General features: G+C 34.9%; 1 protein-coding gene across 1 annotated transcript; it reads right to left on the bottom strand.

Annotated features, from left to right (window-relative positions):
• Positions 1–347: 347 nt before the first annotated feature.
• Positions 348–15,735, bottom strand: LOC131930520 (putative ATP-dependent RNA helicase DHX37). The gene is made up of 28 exons (XM_059287045.1): positions 15,604–15,735; positions 14,496–14,678; positions 14,223–14,323; positions 13,461–13,710; positions 13,246–13,344; positions 12,972–13,120; positions 12,087–12,276; positions 10,242–10,355; positions 9,997–10,101; positions 9,643–9,723; positions 8,984–9,104; positions 8,270–8,381; positions 7,943–8,063; positions 7,638–7,730; positions 7,147–7,254; positions 6,271–6,395; positions 5,677–5,770; positions 5,402–5,467; positions 4,981–5,062; positions 4,573–4,760; positions 4,417–4,473; positions 3,833–3,989; positions 3,255–3,375; positions 2,445–2,629; positions 1,435–1,572; positions 1,018–1,186; positions 702–799; positions 348–512 (listed from the first exon to the last, which is right to left on the bottom strand). The coding sequence occupies exons 1-28, from the start codon at positions 15,670–15,672 to the stop codon at positions 424–426; spliced, it is 3,465 nt and encodes a 1,154-aa protein (XP_059143028.1). The 5' UTR covers positions 15,673–15,735; the 3' UTR covers positions 348–423.
• Positions 15,736–16,530: the final 795 nt, after the last annotated feature.

Below are 16,530 nucleotides of genomic sequence, written 5' to 3'. Positions count from 1 at the left end.
CGAAAAAAATCGACTTTTGTAGACGTGGACAGGGGGAGGAGATTTTGCAATCTTGTCCGAATGGATAAGATGTGCAAAGACTTTTTTACTAGCTCTTATCCTTAACCCCCAATAACCCCTAAACTTAATAACCATTAACCCCAACTCAGATCTAATTCTTTAAAAATTATCTTGTGAACAGTAGTGTTGCTCTCATTGTAGCTCAGGTATGTTTCACACTGCAGCTTTTGTTGTCTTGGAAACATTCATTTTCAACCAACAGTTTAAGAATATTTACAAGATGCAAGCACTTAACAGATTTTATTTTTTAATATTTAGACATTTTTATTGTTTTTTTTTTTACATAGAGCAACAATTAGAACAAATTTTAATTACACACATCATTCACTTCATTGAAATATCTGCTACACAACACAGGTGGTGTCAAGAAAGTGGGTCAAGGGGAGGCCACTCTGCCATTACATCTGCATGTTTATCTTCAGACACCCACTCCAGGTACTCAGATTGTAAAACTGAAGCAAACAAAAAAATCTGAAATTACCTAAAGTTATTGTGATAAAAATAATGCACTTGACTGTATTTCTAGTTTTATATCTAGGATTACATAACGCTGTTAAATGTAAAATGGTATGTGAAACTGTCTCAGATATTTTTATAAAGACATTCAAGAAGACTGAAATTTTTTTTTTTGAAATTCTCACATTTTGGCTGTTTCTTCCAGACCTCTGCAAGCTGGCTTTTCGTACAAGTGCTTTTGTTGAGAAGTGCTTTTAGTAGCCTCTCTGTGATTGGCTGAAGTCTGTAGATTAAACAATTAAATCCTGTATTAGTGGGGACAATATGTGTGAGGTTTAAAATATCTAAAATTTAAAAAAAAGGTAAGCTACTATGTTCAAGGGAAGTAGTTCAAGGTGTTTGGATTTTTTTAAAACTAAAAATATGAACTTCTTTTGTTGTGAGAAATTTGGAATAATTGAACATAAAGAAATTTTACTATTCCAGTTATAACATACTTACTTGGCCCAGGATTTGACCATAATTTGACTTGGTGTTGTGAGAGATGTTTTAAACTTCGACAAACTCAGAAAAACTTCCCCGTCCAACAGAAATTTAGCAAACCATCTGTAACACTCAACACAGTCAGGAAATTCCATTTCTGTAGGGGGAAATTCCCAGTTGCAACGCCCTAGAAAAGAAAAAAAACTCTTAAACTTATTTTTTTTAATCTGAAAAGTCTGCATTGATTCTGAATTTAATTTTTTTTTTAATCTGGAAAGACTGAATTGATTATGAATTAAAAAAAAAATCTTTTTAACCTGAAACAACTGAATTGAATGTGAATTTTTTTAATAAATTAAAAAAATTTTTTTTTTTAATCTGAAATTACTGTTTTGATTATGTAGACCATTTAAGTTGTCTAGTAAAGTAAATTACCAAAAGACCCAGACCGGTGGCACATGATTTTGCCAGAGCTGGGGTCGTAGCGTGGCGCGGGTTCCTCTAAAGCTTTAGACAAGACACAGTAGCTCTTGGCCATCTCTGGGAACCAATGGGGTTCAACACAGCATAAACCTAAGTCAAAGAAAACACTGACTTGAAGTCATATAACACAGACAAGAATTCATATGACATAGCCATGAAGTCCTAGAGAACACATAGACTTGAAGTCATAAACACACATGAATCTGAAGTCATAATACATGGACCTGAAGTCATAAAACAGACTTCAAGCTACTAAAACACTGACTTCAGAAAACATCAAAGAATTATCTCATGGGAGATAATAAATTAAGAAATCATTTAAAAAATAAAATTACACAACTTTATCTGGTTCAAGGGAGGTAAACAAATCATAAAACAGTATTTGCTGTTACTTCCCTTGTAACATGAAATCTAATTTGTGTTTTCCATTGTGAATATATAGTTATTTTTTAAAGTCTATAATTTATCAATGTCATCCAAGTGAATAGCCTAATCAGTAGATCAAGTTCTATAAATAAAACTAGAACAAAAAAAATTATTTTTGACAGTTCCATTGCCTTCCATAAAACAAAACCTAAAACAAGCTCTATATAACAAGACAGACGTAAATAAAAGTGACCAACCTCTCATGTAGAGTCTAGACGTCTCCACCATAGACTGGTACACAACAAACTCAACCTCCCTGTTCTAAAACATGCTCTATGAAACAAGACAGACGTAAATAAAAGTGACCAACCTCTCATGTAGAGTCTAGACGTCTCCACCATAGACTGGTACACAACAAACTCAACCTCCCTGTTCTAAAACATGCTCTATGAAACAAGACAGACGTAAATAAAAGTGACCAACCTCTCATGTAGAGTTTAGACGTCTCCACCATAGACTGGTACACAACAAACTCAACCTCCCTGTTCTAAAACATGCTCTATGAAACAAGACAGACGTAAATAAAAGTGACCAACCTCTCATGTAGAGTCTAGACGTCTCCACCATAGACTGGTACACAACAAACTCAACCTCCCTGTTCTTGAACAGAACAGACTCTGGGTGGACGTACACCAGTTCCTCCAGTTGACTGCACTGGAACGATCCCTTCAGGCGGGCTGTCTCGGACTTCTCCGTACCTGGGGGTGGGGCAGGGTTCCGCCTTTAAAATAAAGGAGTTAATGGAGTTTTACAAGTTACATATGCTAAAAATAAACTGAGCTTTTTGTAATAGCCTTTAAATCATTCATAGTAAGAGTATGTGTTATACCAGTGTCCACTAAATCTACAATAGAAGAAAACATGATAGGTCTCTGATAATGCCACAATAATGGAATCTTCTTAAAAGGGGGGGTGTTAGCTTAAATATGATTTTTTTTAATACAAATTAAATTGATTTATGTCAACACTAACAATATTCCAAATCCTAACCCCAGCCCTCCCATAGCCCTAACACCTGACAATAACACTAACCTAAGATGACAATACTACAAACAAATGAACACGCCTAGTTTGGGAAGAGTTTACTGGCAAACACTGGTAATACCCAAACTCCAATTTGTCTTAAATTTCTTGTTTAAACATTTCTTCTTATTAATTTTGACAATCTTTTTTTATTATTTTCTTCAGTGAATTTCTTGTTAATTAGACCAAATTTAACAAATTTAATTGTATATATATATATATATATATATATATATATATATATATATATATATATATATATATATATATATATATATATATATATTAAATATCATTAAAGAAAATGAAAATTTCAGTACTACCTGGCAACATGATCAGCCAGACCACCTAGGACGACCTTCCTCAAGGCCAAGATTTGGTCTTCATTGGGTGGAGATAGGTTAGGATCCACAACGAGGCTCTCATCTTGAAACGCCACAGTAGCTGCAAACAATTTGCCCAAACACTGTTAGACACAACAATATGGCCCAACACTGTTAGACACAACCATTTTTTTACAGCTCAATGTTACTTTAACAATGGTGGTTGTAATGCCAAACACTGTTAGACACAACTATTTTTTTTATAGCTCAATGTTACTTTAACAATGGCGGTTGTAATGTCAAACACTGTTGAGCACAGCTGTTTCTAATTCAATGTTAGTTTTACAATGGCTTTTGTAATGCCAAAAGTTGTATGAGTAGCTAGAGAAAACAAAATACTTTAGGTATGTGGCACAAAATATTTTGTCAAGCAGCAACCAATCAATACTTAATCAGAAGGAGAAGATATGAAACACAAAATTTTAAAATAAGTGGCTTTTTTTATTTTTATTTTAAATTAATGTAATTCAAAAAAGAACAGAGGAACAAATGTAAAAAACAATTGTAAAATTCATTACCTGCATTTGTTAGCTGGAGTCTCAGTTTTCTGATTTCTCTCATGGCCTTGAACCTCACACCAAGCTGTTGGCAGAAAGTGGGGGAGCACCCTTCAGCCTCGCAGGCCCCGACTGTACGCAGCAACACCATCATATCCCCAAGCATCAGAGAATTTCCCTTCAGACAAGATGTAAACAATGTATTCAAATCTAGACTAAAACACTGAGCTTCAGAGAATTTCCCTTCAAACAAGATGTAAATGGTCCATTCATTTATATGCTAAAACATTTTAAGCTTCAGAGAATTTCCCTTCAAACAAGATGTAAATGGTCCATTCATTTATATGCTAAAACATTTTAAGCTTCAGAGAATTTCCCTTCAAACAAGATCTCAAGATGTAAAAACCCTTGGAGCACCAAACAAGATGTAAAAGATTTATTCAAGTTTAAGACTAAAAACATACATTTTAAAATACTATCAGAATTTTAATTAAATCAAGCTAAATTTTAATTACAGCCTAATAAATTTAAAAAGGCATAACCCCTGCCATAGAATTGAATTCAATAAAATAAAAATGTTCAGAGAAATAGAACATTTAGCTTACCACAAGATTATTGCGGAATAAACTCAGCTTTGATAGTTTTGCTTGCAACTCTTCATTCTGGAGACATAAAAGTTAAAGAATTAGCATCAAGAAAGTGTTATCAATAATTGATGGTTGATACCGTAGTATTTGTTACATTTATTTTATCAGACTCACATTCTCATCCACATCTGTGGCCTGGATGGCATCCACAAACAACTCATCCACAGAGAGCGCAGCCACCAGAGCTATAGCATAGGGCAAGACTTTGTAGCTCCGTGCCAGTGTTAACATCTTTGAATACCTCGGCGCCACTGGAAATGACGCCATCGTCATTCCTAAATCTGTGATTACTGGACTCTTTGCTAGAATAGAAAAATGTCCAAGTGTTCAAAGCATTCCAAATTGTCATTACAAAATAAGTAGTCTATTCCTAAATCTGTGATTACTGGACTCTTTGCTAGAATAGAAAAATGTCCAAAAGTTAAAAGCATTCTAAATTTGTCATAACAAAATAAGTAGTCTATTTCTTTATTTTTATTTTTAAATTACCATGAGCTACCTCCCTTGACAAGAGTAGCTTACCTTTCTTAAGATCTTTAAACCTCAGGGATCCAGTGCCAATATTTCTCAAGGCTCCAAGAGACATAAGAAGAGTTTCTGCAGCCTGAAGACAAAACAAAAAGAAAAAATTAGCAATGTTAATTTAATCACTAAAAAAAGTTGCACGCAAAACTCCTGCCATCTTCCTTAAGGGGGAAGGCTCCGGTAAAAAAAAACTTTTTTAATACTCGTTAGAAAACAATTATTTCTTTACAGCTTTATTAAGATACATCCACATATGCATTTCCACTAAAAACATTTGGTGGAAAAATCTTGATAACTATGACAATGGCGGCCATCTTGAAAAATAGGAGAATATGTTTTCAGGAACATTTTAAAATTTAAAAAATATTAATATCGTTTATTAATTTAAAAAAGTTTAACAAGAAATTTAAAGAGCTACCTTAATTTGTTCAGCATCTGGTGGGGTCGGGAAAGGAAAATTTGCCACTTTGTCTATTCTCATGCTCTAGGTAGAGAGAAATACAACAAATAAATATTAGAAAAGAAAATATCAAGAAATAAAATGAGTTAACAAAATATTCTCTCTCAACTCTGTAATTATAACTTCCTACCCTTATCAGTAACAGTTAGTCATCAAAATGAACTAAAAAGTGTACATGATATGTAAAATTTTAGAATATTTATAATCAAAAAGTTATTTTGATGAGTTCCTACCTTCATCTGTAACACTAAATCATCCACAGGTCTCCGTGTTATTTCAGGTGGTGAAAAGTTTGGGAAGTCACTGAACACAGCTGATGAATACAGTCTGAAACATTGATCAAAACAAACAGTAAATAAAACTTTTTAAATAAACAGCTGATGAATATAGTCTGAAACATTGATCAAAACAAACACTAAATAAAACTTTTTAAATAAACACTGTTGATGAATACAGTTTGAAACATTCATCAAAACAAACAGTAAATAAAACTTTTTAAATAAACACAGCTGATGAATATAGTCTGAAACAATCATCAAAACAAACAGTAAATAAAACTTTTTAAATAAACACTGCTGATGAATACAGTCTGAAACAATCATCAAAACAAACAGTAAATAAAACTTTTTAAATAAACACTGCTGATGAATACAGTTTGAAACATTCATCAAAACAAACAGTAAATAAAACTTTTTAAATAAACACTGCTGATGAATATAGTCTGAAACAATCATCAAAACAAACAGTAAATCAAACTTTTTAAATAAACACAACTGACAAGGTTTGTAATTATTTAAAAAAGGGGTGAAGCAAAATGTCAGCTTGACCTGTAACAGTGTCCAGGACCCATGCGCCCAGCTCTACCTGCCCTCTGATTGGCTGAAGCTTGAGATACCCAGGTAACTCGAAATGTTGATACACCTGTCACCTTGTCGAAATATTTCACCTTTGTCTGCGGAGTGGAGAATTTCAATTCATTCAACTTGGTTATTCAGCTTAGGGAATTACAATAAATTAAATTTGGGGAATTACAATAAATTAAACTTGGGGAATTACAATAAATTAAACTTGGGGAATTACAATAAATTAAACTTGGGGAATTACAATAAATTAAACTTGGGGAATTACAATAAATTAAACTTTGGGAATTACAATTAATTAAACCTGGGAAGGGGACAGTTTGGTTGGGCAGGAAGGCGTATGATTGCTAACTCCTAAAGTCTAAAGTTCAGATCCAGACAGATGGGCTCTTAAGCTGGGGTCAGTAAACCATCTAGGAGAGAGAACTCAAAAATTAAACAACTGCTGCCTATTGGTTTGTTCTTTTGGTGGACAAAGGCTATGGTAAATCCAGAAAGAAAAGCAGGCTGAAAAAGGAGCAACAGGCCATGTGGCTTATTACATGTTGACGCATAATACCTAATTGTGTTGGAGGAAATCTCCTCAAATATTACAATTGAAATGAAAAAGAAATAGAGAACTTCACTTTAATCAACCTAGGGAATTTCAATTAATTCAACATGAGAAATTCATTAAAAGCAAAAAAATCATTGTTTTTAAAAAATAACTACGAAGCTTCAACAACTGGCAGTAAAAACACAGCCTACTCAGCATATGCATATATCAACAAAGGCATCTCTAGCATGCAAGTTTTCAAGGAGAGGTTTAGACCTTGTTCTAAAAAAAAACTATCTGATCCCTACCTTTCCTGTGTCCACAACATAGCGGATGTTGGGAATGGTCAGTGAGGTCTCTGCAACATTGGTGGCGATGATACAAAGTCTACAGCCCTCTGGTGGGGGGTCAAACACCTAGGAAAATAAGAAATAAATATTTAATAAAAGTAAAGTACCGTACCTATTCGAACCTGACAGTCAATGGGAAAAGTGAAGTAGAGTTCAACTGCTTCTGTGACCTCGGCATATGAAGGAATAATGTGGTCAGCTCAATGCCCAGCCGTCCTTACTTTCCCTAAACCGTGAGTTAGGTACCCATCAGATGGATGTGATTCGAATGCCAGACATTTGGGATGGTAGTTGTATCATACCATACGACCAACTTGTCCAGCAAAAACAAAGCAATGGTGGGTTCCAAGAAGACATGAGTGCTTTAAAAAGAACATCATGGTACACTTAGATCTCACAGATATGTACACAGAGTGAATGACAACATTGACAGATGTCAGTTATCTTACCTTGGCCTGTTTTTCACTTGACAACAATGAGTAGAGTGGTAACACATACAAGGGGATGGTACTGTCTGGCTGGTTCTCTCCCATCTTAGCTCTCTAGAAAAAAATTTTTTTAAATAAACACATACAGTAATTAAAACAGAAAAACATACATGCAAAGTGAAAGCTTTATACATAGTATTTGAAAACCTTATCTATTGCTAAATAACCATGTTTGTTGATATTTTCATACACTAAGATTCTTGATGGTTTTAAATGCACACTTTTAACAATAATCAGCCCTTTCTTAAAGAAATCTATTCAGATACCGTAGCTTCCTCGTCCTCTTCACCAGTGCCATGACCTCCATCCTCTTCATCATCATCGTTAGCCTGGATGACATCTGTATCCTTTTCAGCGTCTTCATCATCTTGTGGGAGTACAGAGTAGCTGTATGGTAAACAAAACCAACACTCAAGCAAATCATCAAAAAACAGTCAGGATTTACAGAGCTTTTGTAATGTATTTTGTTAGATTTAACACTGTGCAAATACTATTGTCTACACTTTGAACTTGGGTATAAATTTAGAACTTATCAATTTTATTTTGTAAAAATAGCACTACCACTTAGCCATCATTTGAAGATAAAAAACTACCTGCTTAAATCAATTTTGGGTAAGGACGTCAAAATATTTTTCTCTTCCTCTTTCAGTTTTTCTTTCATCTTTCTCTCTCGCCTGGATTCTTTTTTCACAGGCTCAACGTTAACTACAATATAAAACATTAACTACAATATAAAACATTAACTACAATATAAAAAATGTATACAAAAATATAAAACATTAACTACAATATTAAACATTAACTACAATATAAAATGTTAACTAAAATATAAAACATTAAGTACATTATACAATATTAACTGCAATATAAATCATTAACTAAAATATTAAACATGTACTAAAATATAAAATTTAATAAAATATAATTTTCTACTTTATATACATTACACTTTCCTCTGGTTTTAAAATGTCTTGCATATTTGAAGGATAAGTTTACAATGTTTAATTTAAATAGAAGAAACAAACACTAGTTATCTAGTTGTAATTTTGCTGTAAAGTAAACTATAATAAATGTATACCACATAATTTTGCAGTTTTAATAACTAACCAATATTAAAATTACACTATAATTACAACTTCAATTAATTTAAAACATAACATTTTGTTTAACAATTAATTGATAGATCTTTTGTTCAAAGCATCAAATTTTGTTATGTCGATTGACTGCTTTTTTTTCAAAAGGGACAATAACATTATATGGCAAGATGGATAAATCTTTAGTTCAAAAAATAAAAATTGTCAGCTTACCTTGACCAGCAATGTATGGAAACATTCTCCGCAACTTTTTGACCAGTACGTGCACCTCCTGCTGACCAGTAACAAACACCAGAATGCCACCTTCTGGCAGGGTTCTATGAATTTTACAAATCTGGGAGGGACAGATTTTTAAAATTAAGTAACAGATTTTATTTTAAGATGAAAATAACACAGCATGACAGCTGTCTCAAGTTTTGATTTCCTGGTTCAAATCTAAGAGAGCCTTATGATTTATGGTGGGTACCTGGTTCAAGTCTAGAAAAGTAAAAGTGGCTGGACAGTATTGACCACACATCCCTTCATATGCCAAAATTATTAAATGGATTCTTCTTGAATTGGTGTACTGACAGGACCCAGCAAAATGTTTTCCAATTTATAAATTACTACAGCTAAGAGATAAGGATGGTGTGGCCTGCTTACCTAAAAGGCTCGAGTTCGAAACTGGGTTCAAGTCAGTAGAGCGTCAATGAGTCAGTTCTGATAGGTACATATCTCAAGTTAGGGAAAGTAAAGCTCGCTGGGCATAGAAATAGTGCAGAGCACACTATCCCCTCATATGCAGAGGTCACAAACATGGTGAGCTCTACTTCGATTGCCCCATGGACCGCCAAGTCAGAAAAGAGAAATTTACTTCAACATCTAAGAGATACCTTTTTGTAAGCCTCTGTGATATAATTATCCGCTGTTTTCTTATTGAAATGAACAGTTACAGGAAACTGGCGAGCATCAACCTACAATTTTGTTTAAGGTGAAGAAAAGGAGAAAATCTTATAAATATCTGACAATTTTAATTCTAGATATTAAAAAAGGATAAGCAAGCAAGGCATTAGAGTCAATAAATTAAATTTACTAGCTAAACGCATCAAACTACTGTTTGTTGTAAACAAGTGAATCTTATTGGTGACTGTCATAACAAAACAAAAATTTTCTAACACTCTTCTAACCAACACTGAATTCAATAGAAAAATAGTCTGTGTCACACATGATAAGAAATCAATATTTACCTTCACCAGAGGAGGTGGCTTTATAGATTTGAACAAAGTTGGACTTGTGAAATCCTCAACCCTCAGAGTTGCAGACATGATAATCAGTTTTAATGGTCGTCCTCGCTAGAAAAAAAAAACGATTGAAATTTCTCATTATGGCGGAGAGTAAGAAAAATCTCAACGACTAAGAGCATGAAACAAAAATGGGAAGAAAAAACAGAGTAAACTATTGTAGAAAACATGTCAATTTCAATTAGTGATACCTTTTCTCTCTGTCTGACAATGATGGAGAGTAGACCAATCAGAATGTCAGTGTACACACTCCTCTCGTGAGCTTCATCAATAATTACCACAGAATATTTGCCAAGGAGAGGATCCTGAGAAGCAGAATATTGAGAAAATCCTTGACATTGGTTAAAAATTAAAAAATAAGGATTTGTAAACAATTTACAATTAACGTCCCTATCCTAAAAATAACTAAAAAGTTAATATTCTCTTATTTAAACTACTAGTATTCTAGCATATCCACTAACCTAAATTAATAGTTTCACTTACAGAAAAATACCAAAAGTAAAGTAAACTTTTTTTTAGCAAAACCATGTACCTCAACTAAGAAACAAATGTAACCTAAATGGTCCAAAAACTAACCAAAGCAGATAATCTAACCTTACCTGACCAAAGTTATTAACCCAACCAACTGACCTAATCTAACCCAACCAACTGACCTAATCTAACCCAACCCACTGACGTAATCTAACCCAACCCACTGACCTAATCTAACCCATTCAACTGACCTAATCTAACCCAACAAACTGACCTAATCTAACCCAACCCACTGACCTGATCTAACCCAACCAACTGACCTAATCTAACCCAACCAACTGACCTAATCTAACCCAACCAACTGACCTAATCTAACCCAACCAACTGACCTAATCTAACCCAAACAACTAACCTAATCTAACCCAACCAACTGACCTAATCTAACCCAACCAACTGACCTAATCTAACTCAACCCACTGACCTAATCTAACCCAACCAACTGACCTAATCTAACCCAACAAACTGACCTAATCTAACCCAACCCACTCACCTAAACAAACCCAACCAACTGACCTAATCTAACCTAACCTACTGACCTAATCTAACCCAACCAACTGACCTAATCTAACCCAACCAACTGACCTAATCTAACCCAACCAACTGACCTAAACAAACCCAACCAACTGACCTAATCTAACCTAACCTACTGACCTAATCTAACCCAACCAACTGACCTAACCTAACCCAACCAACTGACCTAATCTAACCCAACCCACTGACCTAAACAAACCCAACCAACTGACCTAATCTAACCTAACCTACTGACCTAATCTAACCCAACCAACTGACCTAACCTAACCCAACCAACTGACCTAATCTAACCCAAACAACTGACCTAACCTAACCCAACCAACTGACCTAATCTAACCCAACCTACTGACCTAATCTAACAAAACCAACTGACCCAATCTAACCCAACCAACTGACCTAATCTAACAAAACCAACTGACCTAATCTAACCCAACCAACTGACCTAATCTAACCCAACCAACTGACCTAATCTAACCCAACCCACTGACCTAGTCTAACCCAATCAACTGACCTAATCTAACCCAACCAACTGACCTAATCTAACCCAACCTACTGACCTAATCTAACCTAACCAACTTCTTCTTCTTCTTCTTCGTTCTTAATTTTTGAATATGGTGGAGGATTCAGACAACAAGTCCAACTTCATGGACAAACCGGACTGTGGTTACCAGTTTGTCAGGTGTCCCATATAATTTTTCCCTGAGTGGGGTGGGCTGGGGCCAGTGTCTGCCTCTTGCCTGGCTATACAGAGTACATTCCTGACCTAACCAACTGACCTAATCAAACCTAACAAATCCAACCAACTGACCTAACCTAACCCAACCAACTGACCTAATCTAACCCAACCTACTGACCTAATCTAACCTAACCAACTGACATAATCTAACCTAATATAACCCAACCAACTGACCTAATCTAACCTAACCAACTGACCTAACCCAACCAACTGACCTTATCTAACCCAACCAACTGACCTGTTGCACTTCCTTCAAGAGAACACCGTCAGTGAGGAACTTGATCTTGGTTTCTGGCGTCACATTGCCTTCAAACCTAATCTGGTAGGAAACCTCGCGATCAGTGAGGTTCATCTCGGCCGCCACACGTTTGGCCATGCTGATGGCTGCCACACGACGCGGCTCTGTCACTGCTATAATGCCTTTGTCACTAGAAATATGCATACAAAATTTGTTGTAATATTTTAACAAAATTATACAACAGGTATAAAAGTAAATATGGGGCGGAGTGGCCTAGTGGTAGAGAGCTAGACTGCTAATCAGAAAGTCTCGAGTTCGAAAACGGGATCATAATGTTCTTGAGTCCACCCAGCTTTGATGAGTACATATGTCAAGTTGGAGTAATAAAGGTGGCTTGGCATAGTGCTGACAACACTATCCCTTCATATGCCTAGGTCTTTGAAAGCGATAAACTCTATCTACCCCATGTGTCTTTTGCACAACCGAATAAATATGATGATAAAATTTAATTATGGTTATAAAAAAGATTCCAAATTCTAGGACTAGAGTTCAAACTCTTCTTGTGATGGTGAGTGTCCCAGCTCAAGTGGTTAACAGCTAGCTGAAGATTAAAAGTTAAGCTTTTCTTCTTCATTCTTGGAGGTAATTTCCTCAAATATCTATGTATTACGTGTCAATATGTTATGAACCATTCTTGGCCTGTTGACTCAGACTTTGTCCTGTATTTCTTTCTGGATTTGTTTCTATAACCTTAGTTCAACCAAGAGCAATCTGCAAGGCAGTAGTTGGTGAAGATTAAACCCTTTATGATCAAGGGCAGCATAACAGCCACATGATATGATTTATTCTTCAATAAAATTATTAAACTAGTCAAAAACAACTCACTGTGCATAGCCTGCCTCATACAAAAATTGTGGAACTTGGGTTGTCTTTCCTGAGCCTGTTTCTCCACAGATGATGACCACTGGGTTTTCACTGATGGTCTCCATGACAACCTGCTCTTCTGCTAGAATGGGCAGCTTAAGTCTGGCATCCTAAATAAGTAGCATTTCATATTAAACAAATTTGGTCCTTCTTATTCTTCTTGTTTAATGAAATAATAAATTTTAGGTAAGACAGTGTGAAAATTAAAGCATAATGTACAGATATAGATACATACTTGCATCTCAGGCAGTCGATTTAATGGAATGTAAACAACAGGTTTACTCGCAGCTGGAGTATGTGCCTGCTGCGTTGATTTCTCCTCTTCTGATTTTGCCTAAATTACAAAAATAAATCATATAACATTCTGCTATTATATACAGGCCAACTAAATATAAATAAAACCATGGGTCAAAGGCTAAAATAGAAGAAATAAATGAGGATGAATCATACTTTCTCTAAATTATTTGTTTCCTTCACAGGCTCATCAGCAGATTCCTTTTTTTCAGTTTCCTCCATCTTGTCATGGGCGGCCACTTCCTCTTCCATGATGGCCTCCACCTCCTCATCTGTTGACATCTCATCTGTGTCTGTTGACTCTGGCTCTTCCTTCTCCGTTAATTTCTTCAGTAGTTTCTTCTTCCTTTTGGAGCCTTTGATGGAGTTGATTTTCATCTCAAATGTGTCATCAACTGCTAAGTTGCTGCAAATTCAAAGAAAAACAAATTGTGTGGTTTCTTTTCAACTAAGGGGCTCAGTAATTGAAACAACTAGGAGAACAAAGCAAAACATTTTTTTTTATTTTTATACTTTTTTTTTTTACAATTCAAATACAAACTTTAAATCTGTATTATAAAACTATCAAAATCAAAATAAAGCACTTTCAAATTTTTCCAGGAACCAAATTTAAAAAATGACACAGCAAAAGTAAATAAAAACTGTGTGTCTAAATTCTTGTTTTTAATTTGCACTCTTTTGTTTCCCAACCCAGGCTATCAGGAACATACGTTATCACCCAGCTTTAATTTCAATGTAAAACTCGTATGAAATGAAGAAATAAAGGTTAGGATCTACTGGTTTTAGTGATAATTATGTAAACAGCAAGTTACACATAAATAAAAAATCTTTCTTATTAGAAGCTTTGATTAAAAAGAACCAATTTTTTTTATCTTAAAAAATAATTTTCCTCAAAGTTTATTGAGAGTTGAGACGAACCTTTTGAAATTCTGGGTGTAGACTTCAGTGATGGATGTAAATCTTTTCATTTCCTCCTCAGTGGCCTGGTGTTTGGCCAAGGACTCCAGGAGCTCGGCTCTCTAAAAACAAATCATATATTTTATAAAGGACTTTAACCCTCTACTTTCCAGGTATTTTTAAATCATCACCTCCGTAAAAAAGAAAATCATTACTTGTTTGTCATGACGTTAAATAAGTTTGTTTTTTAAATTACTTTTAAAAATAAACATAAAATTATTTTTAAAACTGTACCCTTTCTTTCTTTTCCTTCCTCTGTACAATATCAGTGAGTCTTTTCCTTTCCTTTTTGCTGAGCTTTTTGACACTTTTAACTGGTTTAGGAACTTCCTTATTCTTTTTCTTTGGAATAACAACAAGCATGTTTGTGTCTCCTTCTGTGGAGGTGCCTGATGTAACAATGCCTTCCAAACAAATCTGAAAAAAAAATTCAGAAGACATGTAGACTAATGTAATCTTGTTGTAGTAAAAGAAAATATTAATAAGACAAGTAGGCTAAATGTTAAATTGAGACCACCCAAAAAGAAGCATCTGGTTGAAATGTGCTATATAAACTGAATAGAAAATCTTAATAAATATTCGGGAGGGGGGCTACATATTGCAAATATAACTAATAGTCATGTTGCTAACTATGGCCTAGGGCCTGTAGGCCTATATTTTAAACACAAAAAGTATTTGCAAGTTCTTTGCATTTGCTATTTTTATAATATTGGAATTAAATAGGCCTACAGTTTTGAATTTCTTTTTAGCTTTTTATTAAAAAAAAAAAATCATGAGAAGGTGTGGTCTACTGTGATGCTAACACGAAAGTCTTAAGTTATTTCCAGTTCGGATCCCAGGCTTGAGCATTAGGGAAAGTAAAGGCAGTTGGGCATATTCACAGTACTGACCATCCACACTATTCCTTTATATTTCATATGTTGAGGTCTACAAAACAGATTAACTCTACTTCTAAAGCTTCATCATCTGCCCCCCCCCCCCCTGCTTTAAAATTTAGGCCTACAGAAGATAAAATTAACAGTTACCTAACAGAAATACGTTTTAATTTATGTTTAAACAGTTAGGGCCCTAACATTACTAACAATAATTAATAATTATTATTATTAATTATCAGGTCTAGTATCTAATTATAATAAAAAATTGTAGGCCTAAAAATTATAAAATTAAGTAAGTGAGACTGGGTGACTGACTTGACTAAGCGAATTTTAAGTTTTCTCTCATGATTTCGAGTATTTTCACTATTTTCGATTTTCGAGTCGACTTTGTCAAATTCACCAGTAAACTGAGATCTAATGTTTTGTCGTAACGAGTTCAGAAAAAAAAGCTAAATTTTGAAAATTACCTTTTTTCCATCATTATCACTTTCGTTTACTTCAATAGTTTGTTTATTTAATTTTCTTTTCTTTCCCATTTTAAAAAATATATCTTGCACGTGTGAATGTTTTGTTTACACTTTTCCCGAAATCAAACCAACGGTAGATACCAATCAACAAAAAGGTCAAATTTAATTTTCTTTAACCGAAGATTTATATATTTAAAAATGTTCGCAATATTACAAATAAGGTTTTTAAAATAGAAACAAAATATTTAAAAAGTTTGGCGAGTAATATTTATGAAACCTTCTACTTTTTCAACGTAAATATAGAAATCTAGTGAAAAATGCAGACTCGCTTTCTATTACATAATTATAAACTAGCCAAATTATGATTTTGTGGAAGTTGACTATTGTTTCTTTCAGACTTTTTCCTCCCCGGAGAGGGGTGGGGGTAATTGAAATTTTCGGGGGCGGGGGTAGAATTTTCGGGAAGGGGGGCGGACACTGGAAAAAGTATATAATTATATTTCGTTAAATGGGACGGTGGACATGATTTTTTTAGGAGTGGGGGGTGGGGGGGGGGGGGTGGGAGGGGTGGGGGGGGGGGGTTTCCTCATCGATACTCTATAATAAAATTACCGCCTAATTAATGTGTCTAATCTAAAAAGTGGTTTTCTCGCAATTTCTTTAATGCAATTCTTCGCGTAGTGGCTAAGCGCGACACCAGTGTTTCTTTCAGACTTTTTCCTCCCCGGAGAGGGGTGGGGGTGGGGGAAATTTTCGGGGGGCGGGGGTAGAATTTTCGGGGAGGGGGCGGACACTGGAAAAAGTATATAATTATATTTCGTTGAATGGGACGGTAGACATGTTTTTTGGGGGTGGGGGTGGGGGTGGGGGGGGGTGGTGTGTGGGGTGGGTGGGGGTGGGAGGGGGTGGGGGGGGGGGGGTGGGTTG

This window comes from Physella acuta, unplaced genomic scaffold (assembly GCF_028476545.2).
Source record: "Physella acuta isolate Inbredline_101_S28 unplaced genomic scaffold, ASM2847654v3 ptg001794l, whole genome shotgun sequence".
NCBI classification, from domain to species: domain Eukaryota; kingdom Metazoa; phylum Mollusca; class Gastropoda; family Physidae; genus Physella; species Physella acuta.
The sequence above is the reverse complement of the archived record's forward strand: the minus strand, read 5'-3'. Positions and strand labels throughout refer to the sequence as shown.